We start from the raw sequence: 15,110 nt of genomic DNA, 5'->3' as shown, positions 1-15,110 counted from the left end.
CGCCACCCCTCGCCTTCCTGCCTGCCCTTCTTCTGGGGTCCCCGGAGGCTCAGTTCCTGGTGTGCTGGCAAACAGACAGACAGGCGACCAACGTAACCCAGCTCCTGGGCGGGCAGCTGTGGTCTGAGGCCCCCGCCCAGTTGGAAACCACAGTGGGAGGGGAGGGGAAGGAAGAGAAGGGAAGGGGAGAGCAGAGGAGAGGAGAGGAGAGCAGAGGAGACCTCCATGGGGCCTTGGAGTCGAGTCAGGGTGGCCAAATGCCAAATGCTTGTCACCAGCCTCTTTGTCTTGGTAACAGGCAGGCTGGGCAGGGGCAGGAGGCGGTGGGGGGGCGGGGGGGTGCTGAGCCGTGTTCCCGGACCTCTGGAACTGCAGTCCCCGCCCCGACCACACCAGCCCTGCCACCCCGGTGGACATGCACCTGGGGCTCTGGTGGCGGACTCCTGGCAGCAGAAGGATGCCCCGTGAGCAGTGCCTGTCCTACTGCCGGGCGGCACGGGCCTTAGAGAAGGCCTGAGGGCCTTGGTGGGCTGGTGAAACGGGCTCGGAGGGGCTTTCTCTGGGGAGCGGGGCGGGGGCTGGCCTCCCGCTCTGGAAGGTGCTCTCGTGGCGGGGGGAGAGAGGCGGGCTGAGAAGGGCTGGGTGGGTCCGTTCCCTGCTCCACAAATGGAAGGATGCAAGGTTCCAGGCCCTTGGAGAAGATGGACAGCGGGTGTGCGTGTTGCAGGGGAGGGGGGATGTAAGTGTGAGTGTGTGTGCTGGGGTGTCTTGTGTGAGTGTGTCTGTGTGTGCGGGGGGGTGTCTGTGTCGGGGAGTGTCTGGGGCAAAGGTCTCCCTGAGACCACCCCTAGAAACACCCAGAGGCCCCGCAGCCGATCCTGTCTCCTGTGAGACCCGGAAGCTGGAGGGAGGCTGGCAGGGGGACGGGTCAGTGCCCAGCCCTGCCCCACACGCTGGGTCTACCCCACCCCCAGCTACTGGGCCTCGCTATGGCCACCACGGCAGTGCTCACCTACTTCGGGCCTCACTTTGCTGTCATCGGCCACGCATCCTCACAGAGGACCCGCTATGAAGCTTTGCACCTCTGGGGTAAGTGAGGCTCTGGGCGGGGCAGCCACTATTGGGGAGGGGGCTTCAGGAGCAAAGGTGGCTGGGGAGGAGCCCCAGGCTGGCGTGAGGTCTCCCGAGTGGAGCCGGGCTGGGGCAGGCAGTGGGGTCAGAGGCAGAAAGGGCCACCTGGAAGTCCCAGCTCCATTGGGCAGAGCCCGGGGTCTGCCCAGGTCTCCCGCCCGGGACCCCAGGGACAGCGTGGGCGTGTCGGGTGGTATCTGGACCCTGTCCTCTGTGTCCAGGAAGGGGTGCTCACTCGTGATGAGGCCTTGAGCATCAGAGATGGCATCCTGTCCCCCCTACCCTGCCCCCGGGGGGCTTGGCCTCCCGAGAGAGCACACTGGAGGCCAAGGAGGGCGGCTGTGGGGGAAGCCGAGGCTCAGGGGGTTGGGGCTGGTGGTCCCCACCCCAGGCCTCCTGGTGGCCGCAGGCCTCATGTTTTTACCCTGAGCCCTGAACACCAGACTCCCTAGAGCAGGAAGCCTGGGGCCGGGTCTGGACTGATAAGATTACAGCCACCTGTCAGTAGGGCCTGGGGGCAGGGATGTGGGCTCTAAGATAGCCCCGGGAATGGGGGGACAGGGGGGACAGGAAGCTAGGAGGGAGGGCGGGGCCGGCATGGAGGCGGATGGGTGGTGGGAGGTACACCCCTGCCTGACGAGACAAGGCCCATTCAGAGCTGCCCAAAGTTCAGCACCCCAAGTTGACTCTCAGGTTGGATTTCAGACCTTGGCTCTGTGCACATGGGACCCCTGCCCTGGGCACACTGACACCCATCTCTCTCCACTCTCAGCCTTCTCCACAGGAATCACCCTGGCCGCGCTCCTGATCCTGGGGGCTGTGATGAGTGCTGCAGCCACTGTGAGAGAGGCCGGGGGCCTCATGGCTGGGGTGAGTTCTCTGTGTCCCCAGCTCCCCAAGACGCGATCTGGCAGGGCTGTGAGCCCACGGAGCCTGCCTCTCCCCTGTGTCCTGACAGAAACTGAGGCTCCAGGGATGTGGGCCAGTCAGGGCCCCTCCACCCGGGACCGCCAGGGCCCCTCCACCCGGGACTGCCAGGGCCCCTCCACCCGGGACAGCCAGGGCCCCTCCACCCGGGACAGCCAGAACCCCCTCCACCAGGTGCCTATCTCACACCCATCATCCATGGGGGCCTTGAAAGGCAGAGCTGACCCTCCCAGGCCTGGGCACTGTTTCAAAGGCCCAGGGAGGGCCTGGTTCTGTGACACTGGAGTCGCTGCATACGTGGTTTGGGTGAATTCCATCCCCTTACCAAGAGGCCTGGCCCCATCGATCACCTGTAGGCCGGGACTGGGCAGTGGCCCCGAGGCGGCCTGCAGTCGGTTTCCTCCTGAGCAGCACACCCTCCCCTGCGGCCACCAGCGGTGGGGTCTCCCCACCCCTCGAGGCCCCACAAGCCTCTGACCTCGCCCCACAGCAGTGGCCCTGTGTTGCCCCCATAGGTGGCCCTATCTTGGTCCCCACCGGCCTGTCCTGTTGCTCCACCTGCCAGCCCAGTCTCCCCAGGGACCACGGGCCTGCCCGCTCTGGGCTCAAGCCCCTCCTCTCACCTGAACTGGGGCCTCAGCTCCTGGCTGGTGCCCTGTGCTGTCACCTCATGCACACCACCCCCCAGAGCCTTCTCGGGCTCCCCGAGGTGCGTGAGACCAAGTCCAGCCTCCCTGTGCCTCCACGGGTCCCTATGGCCTCCCGCTTTCCTGCCCCCGGCCCTCTGCTCCGGCAAACCCACCCCTCCCCTGGGAGTGGTTTGTGGGGCTGACAACCGCTGGGAGCTCAGGCCGGGGCTGTGTTTCCCCGGGTGGCCTCTGAGGCCGGCAACCCTGGGCTCCCTGAGGGCAGCCCTCTGGTCCCCAGGGCTGGCGGGGCTCTCGGCCCAGCCTGTCAGCACATGTTGGTTGAATGACTCCTGGGTTGTAAACATCTCCAAGGGCAGGGACAGAGTCACCTCCTGGAGCCGGGCCCCGGCCCTGGGTGTGCTTGGGGAGCAGAGGGGCATCCGGCAGCTCGAGCCCTAACCAGGACCCCGCAGTAGCGTGGGCAGGGCACTGCCCACTGCGCGGGCGCACTAAGACCCGGGCCTGTCCAGTCTGGCTGGGGTATGGGGGGAGGGAAGGAGGCCCCGGTGGCAGCTGACCAGGCAGGTTCACTGTCCTCCCAAAGGGGAGCCCTGAGGCGTGGGGCTTGCCAGAGGGCCTCAGGGCTGGAGGTCAAGGCTGCTGGCGGGGCCAGACCCCGGGGTCCTGGCGAGGGCGGCCCGGAGAGGCCAGCGCCAGGCTGCAGCGTCGGCCACCAGGGGGCGCCATGGTGCTGGGCTCAGAGCCGAGGCGGGAAGACGCCGAGGGCTCCCGTTCCCAAGGTTCCTGGCTCAACGGCTGTCGGCCCAGCCGGTCACCCGGGCCTTCCCCAGCTCCCGACCGCCCCAGCTCCGCACCCTGATCTGGGGGCAGGGAGCACCAGGGTCTCTGTTCCGCGCCCCTTCCCGTTACTTGGGTCGGGCCCCACGGCCGCCCGCCTGCTGCACCCCAACCTCCCGCCCTGGGCCCCCAGCCTGGATGGCAAGCCCAGCACGGCCCCGCGGGGCCTGGGAGGCCTCACTCCCCTACTGCCCGGCTGAGCCACGGCCGTGCGTGCGCATCTCAGTGTCTGGCGCGTCTGGCGTGTGTGAGCCCGCGTGGAGGGCCAGGGGGCGGAGATCTTTCCCACCCGCCGCTCCCCCGCCGCTTCCTGCGCCCCCCCAGCCCCCTCCCGCACCAGCGTCACACACAGGAAATGAGAGGCTCGCAGGCTCGGAGCAGGGTTGGCAGCAGCGCCGAGGCAGCCATTTTGATCTATGTATGTGGTTTTGTTTAGGATAGGGAGGAAGGAACCGGTGGGGATTGGGCCCGGCCGCACCAGCGCCTCAGCCCCGCAGAGGGCCTGGGGGGCCCGGCGGGCCCATCGCCGCCCAGGACCCTCCATGCAGGCGGACGGGCGGCGGGAGGGAAGGGAGTGATGCTCGCTTTCCTGAGGAATGAGCCGGTTCCTGGAAAATGCTGGTCCCCTGAGCTGGCTCTGGGCCTCCAGCCTGCTAGGCAGTGCTGAGCAATGGCTTCCAGATGGGAAAGGCGGCCCTTGGCCAGCCCGGGGCAGGGGGGGGGGGGGGGGGGGGGAGTGGGGAGGAGGCAGCATCTCCGGGCTGTCCTGAGACTGAGGCCTTGCAGACCCCTGGGCAGGCAGGAGGGAACATGGGGTGAAGGCCGGTGGACCGCCCGCCCCTGAGAAGAGCCGGAGGTCCCTGTGCCTGCACTGAGTCTGGGCGCTGGCGGGGTGGCCCGCTCTTAAATGGAGCCCGGTGGGCCCCCACCCCCACCCCTGTGTGGACTGTTTCTTCAACCCCATCCAGCCCGGGCAGCGTATGTGTCCATCTGCATCTGGGGTGTCCCTCCATTCCATTCCAGGTGCCACCCTGAGTGCGGCCCCTAGGTTGGGAGAGCCTGGCCGCAGCATGCCCCCGGCCACGGACAGCCCGGGGTGACTGAGGTGGGGCGGTGACACCAGGCCTCCGGACCCCCGGGCCGTGTGGTCAGCAGGCGAATTGACTGTCCAAGGCTCCAAAAGGAGCCTCAGCCCGAGACCCGAATCACAGGGTCACCAGCACAAAGTGACAAGGCAGACTATGGGTGGGGGGATGTCCCCAAGGCAGCACGTGGGCCAGGGTTCCTAGTCTGGGATGACTCTCTGAAACGACCCACGAAAGAGTTTTGGGGGCATATGTGCATTTTGCGGGGAGGGGCCGTAAAGTTCATCAGCTTCGGACCCCCCCTGAGGGACGCGCCACCAAAGCCCTGGGGCCCAGGGGGTGGCAGGAGGTGGGGACGGGGTCGGCTGGGCCACGGGGACAGAGCAGGGTGGGAAGAAGGGGGTGGGGCTTCTCCGCGGGAGTCACCTCGTCTCGGGGTGTCCTCCTGGCCACGCTCTCGCCGAACGCTGGCTCTGAACCCCCGGGAGGCATGTTTCAGAGAACAAAAGCAAAGCGGCGGCCCCTCCTCCGAAGGCCCTCCCTGTTCAGGGGGGCCGGAAGCCCCTGAGCCACCCCTCCTGCCCAGGCTTAAAAGGGGTTCGTTTCTTCTCCGGGATCGGAATCTCAGGCTCGGGAAGGCCCTGCCTGGCCCTTCCGGGGTCAGTGCCCTTCCCGGCAGCAGCCGCAGAGGGCAGGGGTCTCCCTCATCCCAGGTACTGCCTGCCTGCATCCCTGGGGCAGGGGCTGTGGCACTGCCATCAAGGCCCCTCACGGGAGCTAAAACCAGCAATAGGGGGTCTCCCGAGAAGGGCCAAAAGAAGGGATGGAGACCAGTGTGCCCACCGCCCAAGGCCTCCCGCTTGGGCAGTGGGGAGCCGCCAGGCCGCCACCACGGCGCCCGGACTCACGGCCCCTCCTCCTCCCCAGGCCTTCCTGTGCTTCGCCCTGGTGTTCTGTGCCCTGGTGCAGGTGGCCTTCTGGAGATGCCACAACCCCACGCAGGTGAGCACCCCGGCCTGCCCCCATCCCGCCGGCGAGGGTCCCTCAGGGATGAGAAAGTCGGTTCCGTGCTTCCTCTCACCTGCCGGTCACCACTGTGGGGACATTCTCTGCCTGGGGGTGAGGTGGGGACGCAGAGACCAGAGGGCCGGTCCTCTCCTGGGCTGGGGACAGCGGATCCCCAGAGAAGGAGGGGAAGCAGGTACAGGCCTCGGACACCCCCTTCTCACTAAGGCCCCCCTGGGCCCAGAAGATGGGACCTGGGGGGTTGGAGGGAGGCCCCTCAGCTGGCCTAAGGGATTGATTCCAGAAAATGCACTGGGGGCTGCTCTCCTGACGGGGATCGGGCCAGGCAGGGGGAGGCCTTGTCCGGGCGTGGGCGCTACAGGACAGTGGAGGGGACGGCCAGGCCTCCTCCACAGGACGACAGTGGCCCTGCAGTCCAGGACTCAAGCTGCCTGGAGGTGGGACCGTTCACGTGACCCTACTCCTTCCATTTTCACTGTGGGCTTTTCCCAGGGACGTGCATGTCGGTGGTGACCGTGGTAATGGTGGGTGTGGGTCCCCATAGCAGGGGGCTCCTTTGTTTCTTCCTTCCTTCATCCGTTCATCTGTCCCTCTGTCCTCTGGGTGCTGCTGGTTCAGCGGGGCTCCGGGGCGGCTCAGGGCTGGGAGGCAGGGATGCCCCAGCTCTGGGGTAACACAGTCACGCAGGGCCCCGGCCCCCAGAGAGCAGGGCTCGAAGACTGCAGGCCACGGGTCTAGGGTGGGCGCTGACCCCGGAGAGCAGGGCAGGACCACAGCTTGGGAGGGACTGCTCCCAAGGGACACAGGGGGCTGGGGCAGCCTGGCCCTGCAGAAATTCTGTCTGAACTCTGGGTCCTGAGACGGAGCTGAGAGCCTGCCTGGGAAATGGGGCTGGCCAAGTTTATGAGCAGAGCTGACCCCTCCCAGACCAGGGCTGGGGGTCAAGGCCAGACCCCCTCTGGCCGGGCAGAGGAAGTGGGTGCCCAAGAGGCTCAGGGAGAGGGGCAGCGACCCCAGACGGGCTCACATGTAGGGCCCGGGGACTAGTGGGGGCCAGGAGGGTCCACAGTTGGCTGAGGAGGGGACACCGGTGGCTCCAGTTGGCCAGTACCAGGCCAGGGCACAGAGCGAGGCCGGCCAACGCCACTGCCCTCCAGCACCCTGTGCCCACGGCCCCCCGACAGGATCAGACTTCTCTCCCCAGCTGAGCTGCGAGCCTGCAGGGCAGCCCCCGGGCGCCCTTCCCAAAGGGCCCTCTCCCCCCCCATCCCCCCCCACCCCCCCATCTGCTTCTCAGCATCTGTCCCAGGCCTCAGGCCCCTGCTCCTCCCCGGCTGAGAGGTGCCGGGGAGCAGCCTGCCCCGTCCGCAGCAATGCACACAACCCAGGCAGCAGAACTCGCCCCAGCCTTCACCTGTGAGAGCCCAGCCCCAGGCAAGACCCCGAGGCAGCCCCCGAAGGAGCTGCGGGGCCAGCGGGTAGGGCCCCAGAGAGGGACGGGAGAGTCCAGCCCCACGGGCCCCATCCGGCTGGACTCTCTGAGACCCTGATCAATCCTTTCTCCTCTCACTGGGACTCAGTTTCCCCATGCACTCTGTAAGGACCAGGGAAACCAAAGCCAGTCCAGCTGGAGTATACCCAGTTTCTGGGCAAAACCCTGTTCCAGCAGGTGACCAGCAATGATTTTTTGCCTGTGTATCAGGAGTCCCAGCGGCCCCAACCCCCTTGTTGCCCAGGCCCCCCCAGATGTTCACGCAAGATGCAGAGAGCAGCCAGGTAGGAGGCCGAGCTCGTGCTGTGTGCTTTTAGGTGTGTGATTACCCACTCTGGTCTTACCTGCAGTAATGGGCCTAGTTTCTCCCCGCCGCCCTCTGCCTGCCCCAGTGCTCCTTGGAGTTGATGAGGCCGTCACCAGACCTTCCAGGGTGGGGGCCATCCCCTTGGTCAGCAGATGGAGGGACTCAGGCCCACGGGGGTGAGGAGGAGGGCAAGATCGCCCTGGCAGAGGCCGGGCAGGAGGGGTCCACCATCCAGGGCTCTTCGCCCTGACTCAATGCCTTTTTACCCTTCCCTGCCCAAGGGTCACCCCAAACTGTTCACCACCACCTGGGCATCATCTGGGGTGACCCAGATGGAATGCCAGATGGAGAAAGGGCATTTCCTCTGGCTCTGGAGGGGTCGGAGCCTGGCAAGGCAGCCTCAGCTCTCGGTGACCAGGGAGTGCTGGGCCCGGCTGGTGTTTTGGCCTCACATTTCCCATCCACCGAGAAGCCCGGGCGAGGTCTGGGTCACCGTGTGGGTGGTCCCGGCCAAGACAGCTGCCAGGGTGCCCTGGGCCCCCGTTGCAGCTCTCCTGGGGGGCGGCTGCAGCCCATCCTTTCTGCCCTGACACTGTTTACAGCTCTGAGCCCAGGATTTGCACTTCTGCAGGGGAGGGGCCTTGCAGGGGCCACAGGCCATAGTCTGCCTGGGGTCCCCGCTCCGGGAAGGGGAGGGGGCAAAAGCGGATGTCTCCCAGCTGGCCTCTTCCGTGTCCCAGCCCCTGCCGCCATCCCCGACAGAAATCTTCCTGTCTGGTCCGCGCTCCAGCTGGCCTTCAGGGTCCAGCTCTCGGGGTCCTGCCTGACCCCAGTCGGGGCTGGGGCTTCCTCCGTGTCCGGGCCCACAGGAGGCCGGGGTGGGGCAGCTCTGGCTTCAAGTCTGGGGTCAGCCTCTCACCCGCTGCCCTTGGGATCAGCTAGCCTTCCTGGGCCTCGGTTTCCTCATCTGTAAGAGGAGCGTGAGGACCCCGAAGAGGGCGCTGCTGAGCGGTGGGAATGAACCAGTGGGACCCACGTGCACCCCCTGAGCCCAGGTCTGTCCTCCATCACTGGGGCCAGTGCAGAGCTGGGCACTGGCCAGGGCATGGGCCCCGAGCAGCAGGGGCAGGACAAGCCACCCATCCTGTGCCCCCCAACCCCGGGAACCTGGGCAGGTGCCTTGGCATCAGGGCCAACCTGGGCCAGACAGATCCCAGCCCTGCTCCTTCCTTCCATGAGATCCTCCTGGAGGCCCAGGGAGCAGAGAAGCACAAAGGGCCAAGCTGTTTGCTCCAGGGGATCTGTTCACCCCCATTTCTCCCCCTGCACCTCCCCTGAGTGACCCCCTAAGATATCCTGAAACACGGGGTCAAGATGGGAAACCTGGGGACAAGGAGAGGACAGGGGCCGGCCACGACTCCTGGTGGCCCAGAAGCCAAGCCGCAGACCCTGGAGCGGGGGCACCTCCCTGCTCCCCCCGCACTCACTCCCCCGCACCCTGGGGCGCTCACTCCCTCGGGGCCCTGGTAGGCGCCCTGAAGCTGGGAGGGCCGGCAATGCAGGGACGGGGTGGCCGTGCTATGAATACAGAGCACGAGGGCTATTAATTATGTTCCTGCGGGAGCCTGAGAGCCACTCTGCCACAGCGCCCTGTCCCCAGACGGGCTGCGGAGCAATGAATTGCCTGGCTCCACTTAATAATTCATGCACGGATTAAGTACAGCACTGCCGGGAGCCCCAGAGAAAGGCTGTCTGTCCTCTAGCTCCCAGGTCTGGGCCCCTCCCCCATAGTCCAGCGGCCACCAGGACCAGCCCTGGGGCACAAGGCCCTGGTCTGCAGACCACCTGCAGCTCCCAGGGGCCACCCCCTTTGCAGCTATTCTCCCCCGCCCGCCCCCCCCCCCCCGCAGGTTTAGCAGACAATGGGGAGGCAGAGGTCAATGGCAGGGTGGGGAGCTGGGCTGGCAGGGACGCCCCAGGCACCTGGTTTGTATTCAGCGCCCCAGGCACTCCCGTCCTGAGGGTTGCCCCCTGGAGCCCTGGAAGATGGGGCTTAAAGATCGGGGCACCCTGGCAGGGAGCACCCAGGTATCAGGGCCCAAGGGCCTCTCAGACCTCCCAGCCCACCCCCAGTTTTCTCATGGAGAAACACAGCCCCTGAACCTGGTGATGGGGGGGCAGACGGTAGAGCACCACCCAGGCTCCCAGGCCTCGGGAGGGTCAGCCTGGCCCCCTGATGCCAGGCCCAGGGCTCTTGGGCAGGGGCGTGGCTTTGCCAGATCTGCTTCTCCATCGGAAGGAGAAGCTCGCGCCCCACTTCTGGGGTCGTGGGGAGAGACGCACAGCTCAACCACCAGCGGGTTTGTTCCTCCCGTTCACGTTTCGGTAACAACACCTCCAGAGGGGCCAGGGTCTCCCTGGGCCCTAGTGGGCCTTGGGGGTGGGGATGAAACCCTGAGGATGGGCTGAGCTGGCCTCCCTGCCCCGGCCTCCTGCACCACCGACCCCGAGCCAGCTCTGCTAGCCCCTCAGTCCTCACCAGGACCCCCTCCCACGATGACGCAGTACAGCCTGGCAGGTCTCCACCCCCATGTCACTCTGGGAAACGAAGGCCAAGAGAGGGCCCCCAGCCAGGTCTCCCGCAGTGGTGGCCGGTCTGGCGCCTGGCCCCCAGCCCAGGACACTGCCCACCTCCCACTGGGTGGGGAACAAAGCAGCTGGCTGACTCTGTGGGCAAGGTCTCAGCCGGGACGGTTAATGAGCCCTGGGAGCGATGTTCAGTGTGGAAATCGGTCTGGTTGCTACTGGACAGCACTGGGCGAGACCGCCCCCCTGCCCACCTGCTCCCAAGTCCTCCAGGCTGGGAGTGGGGAAGCCGCCCTTCCTTTCTGGAGGGTGGGGGTGAGTGGTCAGAGCAGGGCACCCCTGAGCGCCGGCCAGCCTGTCCCCGCTGTCAGCACAGCATGGGGATGGGAAGGGAAGGGAGGCAGGGCGCAGCGTCTCTGAGGTGGGAAAAGAGGCATCAGAGGGCAAGGGAGCTCAGAGGCCTTGCCCATGCCAGAGGCCAGCGAACCCAGTGCAGTCACAGAAGCCTTCCTGGAGGAGGGCAAGATTCCAGTTAGTCTCTGATGAGATCACTTGGCAAGGGGAGGGCATTTCGGTCTGGGGGCAGCACGAGTAAAGGCACAGAAGGGGGCAGAGGCAATGAGGCCTGGGTGAGGTGTGAAGGCAGAGCCGGCCAGGCCCCTGTTGCTACCCTGCTTCTCCTTCGTCTGCCCCGGGTGCCCTTGGCCAGCTCTGGGTAGCTGCCTGGGCTTTTCAGAACCTACCGATGGTTCTGAGCAAAGATCTGGAGCATCCCTGGGGAGCTGAGCTCCTGGCACGAGGCCACTCCTGGCCGTCTCCCCCCAGGGCCCACCGGTGGCTTTCCCTCCCCACTGCCTGTTTCCAGATCAACAGAAGCAGGTGGACACTTCGGCCAGGGCCTCCTCCCGCTGTAAGACAAGAGCTGGGGGGTGGGTGGCCAAGCTCGGGCCTCTGGTTTATCCTGCAGGACCCCCCAGGGGCAAGAGTGGCATTAACGGCCATTCTTGGGGGGAGGTCCCCACAACTGAAGTATAGGGACTCCTGTGACCAGCCACCCAGGGGACCCAGTCTCCGCTTCCAGGGAGCTCTGCCCTGTGGAAGGGGAAGGAGGGGGCCAGCTGGACATCACTCAACACCCGAGGACCAGGCCCCGCCTTCGGGGGGCTCCGTCAGGGGAGGGGCTTCACCGGCACAGGGGCCTTCCCGTGATACTCTCGGGACAGGTGGAGGACGCCGTGTTGGACGCCTACGATCAAGTGTACGAGCAGACGGTGAAGAGCTCGTCAGTAATCTGGCGGCAGGAGCTGGTGGCCATCCAGGACATGGTGAGTGTGGTGGGGGAGGCCCCCTCCCTGGGCAGCCCTGGACTGGTCAGCCTCCCCAGGTGGGCTGTGATCTAGAAAATGGGCAGAGGTAGGCCCCCAGAGCCCGCCGGCGGGGGGCCAGGTGCTGAGCAGAAGGTCCCAGGGCACAGGTTATCAGTGCCCCTTGGGGGGAGGGGGAGGGGACAGAGAGGTCCTGTCCTCCGTCTGCCCTGGAAGGGCAGCTGCTTCCAGAATGTGCGGGGCCCGGAGCAGAGTGCAAGACCCCTTGTCCAAAGGTGATGAAGAATTTCAGGATGGTGACGGCACAGCATTCGGTGGGGCCCCAGTGACTGCTGGCCAGGCTGCCCGGAACCTGGCACCCACTGCAGAGTCAGCAGCCTCGCCCTGAGCCCCGGTCCTGGCCTCTGGGGGGGAGGGGGGGGTGCCCTTCGTGCCTCAGTTTCCCCATATGTCTGACAGGGATCCTGGGGTTCTCAGAGCGAACCGCCTCCCTCTTCTGTCCCTGCAGTTTCAGTGCTGTGGTAAGAGACCCCCCCTCGGCCTCCCAGAGGGCTCAGAGGCTGACCTGTGTCGGGGGCAGGAGGCCGCTAGACAGGTGAGGGGGAAGGGCCTGCAGAGACCCCGGGGGGCTCAGCCCCACAGCAGGGCCACTCCCACGCCTTGACCCTGGGGGCTGCGCTGGGCTGGGGGGACTTGACGGACGCGGGCCCAGGTCCTCTCCAGGCCCCAATCACTCCCTCACCCCTTCACACAGTTCCCAGCTTGGGGGCTCCCCACGGCCAGGCACAGTGTCAGGCACTGAGACCGCCCCCCATCGGAAGCCTCTAGGAGGGCGGGGGGCAGGTGTTCGAGGGCCCCTGAAGGCCAGAAGGGCGTTTGCCAGAGCATCAGCCTAGGCCAGAGTGTGGCCACGAGAGCTTCAGTGACGAGAGACAGAGGCAGGGACATTATTCTTCAGGATGACGGCGGCCCCCCTCCCCCCACCCCACCTCCTCAGCTCCCCTCCCCCGCTGTCCGGGAAGCAAACACCCCTATCTCTGGCAAGAGGCTCCTGGCCACCCTCCAAGAAACGGACAGGAGGATGCGAATGGCTGGAGGCCCAGCCAGGGACGGAGCCAGCACAGCGCCCTGGGCTCTCGCGCTGGGAGGGGCGAGGGCAGAGGAGGGCCCTGCATGCAGGGAAGGGGGTTCGGGAGGCCTGTTCACGCCACCCAAGGAGAGGCCTCAGGTCCCCGTCTGCAAAGTGGGAGCAAAGTCTGGTTTCTTGTACCTTCTGGGGTGGTGGGGGCCACGGGGAGACTGTAAAGGCCTTGTGGGTGGGGACACCTGGGGGAGGGGGCGGGAAGGCAGGGGCGTTGTCCTAGATGGTGGTCTGACCCCGGGGCTGCCTTCCAAGAGGAAGTGGGACCACGCTGGGGGACCAGACCCGATCAAGGGAATTCATGGACAGATGGACGGACAGTCAGACACCAAGCCGGCCTCCTTTTCCCCGGCATCCCAGCCTTGACAATCGAACCCTGCATGTCCCACAGCACATCCTTCCCCAGCGTGCCCCCAAATGCCAAGTCCTTCCCCAAAACCAAATGCCATCATCAAAGTGGTTCAGAGTTGAGACCGTCACCTCCCGTTTCCTTGGAGACAGAGAGACTCTGCGGATGCCACGTCCTGGAAAGGCCGTGGAAGTTCAGGATGGAGCCAGGACAGCCTGGGGACACCCATGCCCCAACCTGTTAGCCTGTGTCCTCTCCTCACCCAGGCTCTCTGTCCCACCCTGGATGGGGTTTGGGGGGTCCCAACACAGGCAGCTCAGGGGACGCCCAGAGGATGGCACCCACTGGACCCCTGGGGCCCCCACAGTCCCCGCAGAGGTGGGCTCCACCCTGCTTGTTTTTGCCTGTTTTCAATGCCAGTCCCCAGAGCTCGGGGTGGTTTTCCCTGGGATGTGCCGCACCCCGGCTTTCCATCTCCCTAGCATTTGTCCTAGGTGGGCGCTGCAGCTCCAGGCCTTGGTGGAGGCGCCTTGCCCTGGGCCGGGAGGGGCGGCCAGGGGGCCCACGCGTGCTGCCCTCTGCGCAGGACTGCCTGCAGGGGATCAGGAACGTCCTGAGGATGCACGGGGACATCGCCTCCACCCTGATCAGCCTCGGCCTCGCCTCCATGGTACCCTCTCACCCCCGCCCCCGCCCCTTCCCCACCTGCCTGTGCCCCCCCACCTCAGACGGAAGGGCAGGGCCGGGCAGCCCCAGGTCAGATCGCGGGTCTTGGGGACCAGCAAGGCTTGCCCTGAGCAGGGAGCCGGGAGGAGCAGGCCTGGGGGGTGACAGGGCCACCCTGATTCCCTTCCCTAGACGGCTGGGAGCCCTGCACAGCCCAGTGACCTCCTCGGGGGGCGATGAGCCCCCTCCCCTGGAGCTGCTGGTGCAGGGGCCTCCCCCTCCCCCAGGTGTACGTGATGTCGCTCAGCGCCTTCCTCTGGTTTGCCATCCGCTCGGGCAAATACACCCTGAGCCCACGGTAGGCCCGCCCACCCCTCCCCACCTCCCCAAAGGGGTCCTACAGCCCTGCAGCTGGAGGCGGGCAGGCAGAGAGCACGCCCCCCCCCAACCCCACTCCCAAGATGTCTGCCTCTGCCCAGCAAGTGGGACCCCTGGACCGCGGGCCAGGCCAGTTCTCCAGAGGAGGTGCTTTGGGGGAGGCTGGGCCCACTGAGGGAGGGGCAGCGCGCACTCCACCCTGCGGCCCCCATCCTGGCCGAGACCTGGCCTCACAGCTGCCAACTCCACCGACATCGAGAGACGGTGCTCTGGGGCCCCCGGCCAGGACCTCCCACGAACAGGGAGCAGGGAGGACCCGGTCCCAGCAGCCGAGCAGCGCCCCACCACCCCTCAGCGCTCACAGCGTCCCTGCCTGCCACCTCCTTCACTCCCTGACTCAGCCACTCCGCCCTGGCCACCTGGGTGCCCTCCCTGCCCAGGCATCCCGCCCGGCCCCTCTGCATCCTCCAACGGCCTCACGGTCCCTCTGCCCCTCAGGGCCCGTGGCTGCCAGCCCCAGGAGCCCCACTTCTACAGACGCTGCCAGGAGGGGCCCGCCCCTCATCACCTGTCTGAAGCAGATGCTCTCAGGGGCCGTCGGGGTCCAAGCAGTCGCTCGGGTGACCCTCCGCTGCTCCGGGACACCCACCCGCCTACACACAGGAGCAATGGAGACGCTCCGGCCTTGGCCCGCACGCCATCCTTCCCAGGAGGGGATGAGCTGTTTTCCTCCACATGGTGGTGGGATGGGGAGGGAGGGGACCCCACCAGACAAGCAGCCTCCATGTAAGCAGACGGGGGACCGGGGGTCATTTGCAGACTCTGGGAACAGGCTGGGAGGTGAGTGAGGACAGAGGACGCAGAGGGCAGCTTGGCTGGGCTCTGCTTTGAGTCCCACAGGGTCAAACCCAGGGGTGGGCTGGGCTGGGCTTGGCTGCCCCCGTAGGCTCTGGGGAGGACCCACTCCAGGCTGGGTCAGGCTGTTGCCAGAGTTCGGTTCTGTGCGGCTGTGGGACTGACGTCCCTTCCTTGCCCGCTGTCTGGGGGGCCGCTGTGCTCCCCGAGACCCCTTCCCCTCCATCCTCAAGTCACCATGGCAGGTGGGTTACTGCTCCTGCTGGGAATTCCTCTGTCTCTCCCCAAGGCTGGAGGACAGTCCGCTTTCAAAGGCTCACGTGTGTAGATGAGGGCCACCCGGGGAAACTTCCTG

General features: G+C 66.5%; 1 protein-coding gene across 1 annotated transcript; it reads left to right on the top strand.

Moving 5' to 3' along the window:
- The first annotated feature begins 225 nt into the window (after window positions 1-225).
- Window positions 226-14,690, top strand: TSPAN32 (tetraspanin 32). The gene is made up of 8 exons (XM_065882488.1): window positions 226-291; window positions 975-1,089; window positions 1,904-2,001; window positions 5,558-5,632; window positions 11,265-11,366; window positions 13,443-13,526; window positions 13,810-13,880; window positions 14,399-14,690. Exons 1-8 carry the CDS (start codon window positions 226-228, stop codon window positions 14,688-14,690), a joined length of 903 nt encoding a protein of 300 aa, XP_065738560.1.
- The last annotated feature ends 420 nt before the right edge of the window (window positions 14,691-15,110 follow it).

Source organism: Phocoena phocoena, chromosome 8, assembly GCF_963924675.1.
Source record: "Phocoena phocoena chromosome 8, mPhoPho1.1, whole genome shotgun sequence".
In the NCBI taxonomy this organism is placed as follows: domain Eukaryota; kingdom Metazoa; phylum Chordata; class Mammalia; order Artiodactyla; family Phocoenidae; genus Phocoena; species Phocoena phocoena.
The sequence above is the reverse complement of the archived record's forward strand: the minus strand, read 5'-3'. Positions and strand labels throughout refer to the sequence as shown.

Excerpts from the sequence above, each read along its gene's own strand:
- TSPAN32 (XM_065882488.1), top strand. The coding sequence starts at position 226 with ATGGGGCCTTGGAGTCGAGTCAGGGTGGCCAAATGCCAAATGCTTGTC. Across the intron at positions 1,090-1,903 it reads TGAAGCTTTGCACCTCTGGG|CCTTCTCCACAGGAATCACC; the intron begins GTAAGTGAGGCT and ends CTCCACTCTCAG. Across the intron at positions 13,527-13,809 it reads GCCTCGGCCTCGCCTCCATG|GTGTACGTGATGTCGCTCAG; the intron begins GTACCCTCTCAC and ends CCCCTCCCCCAG.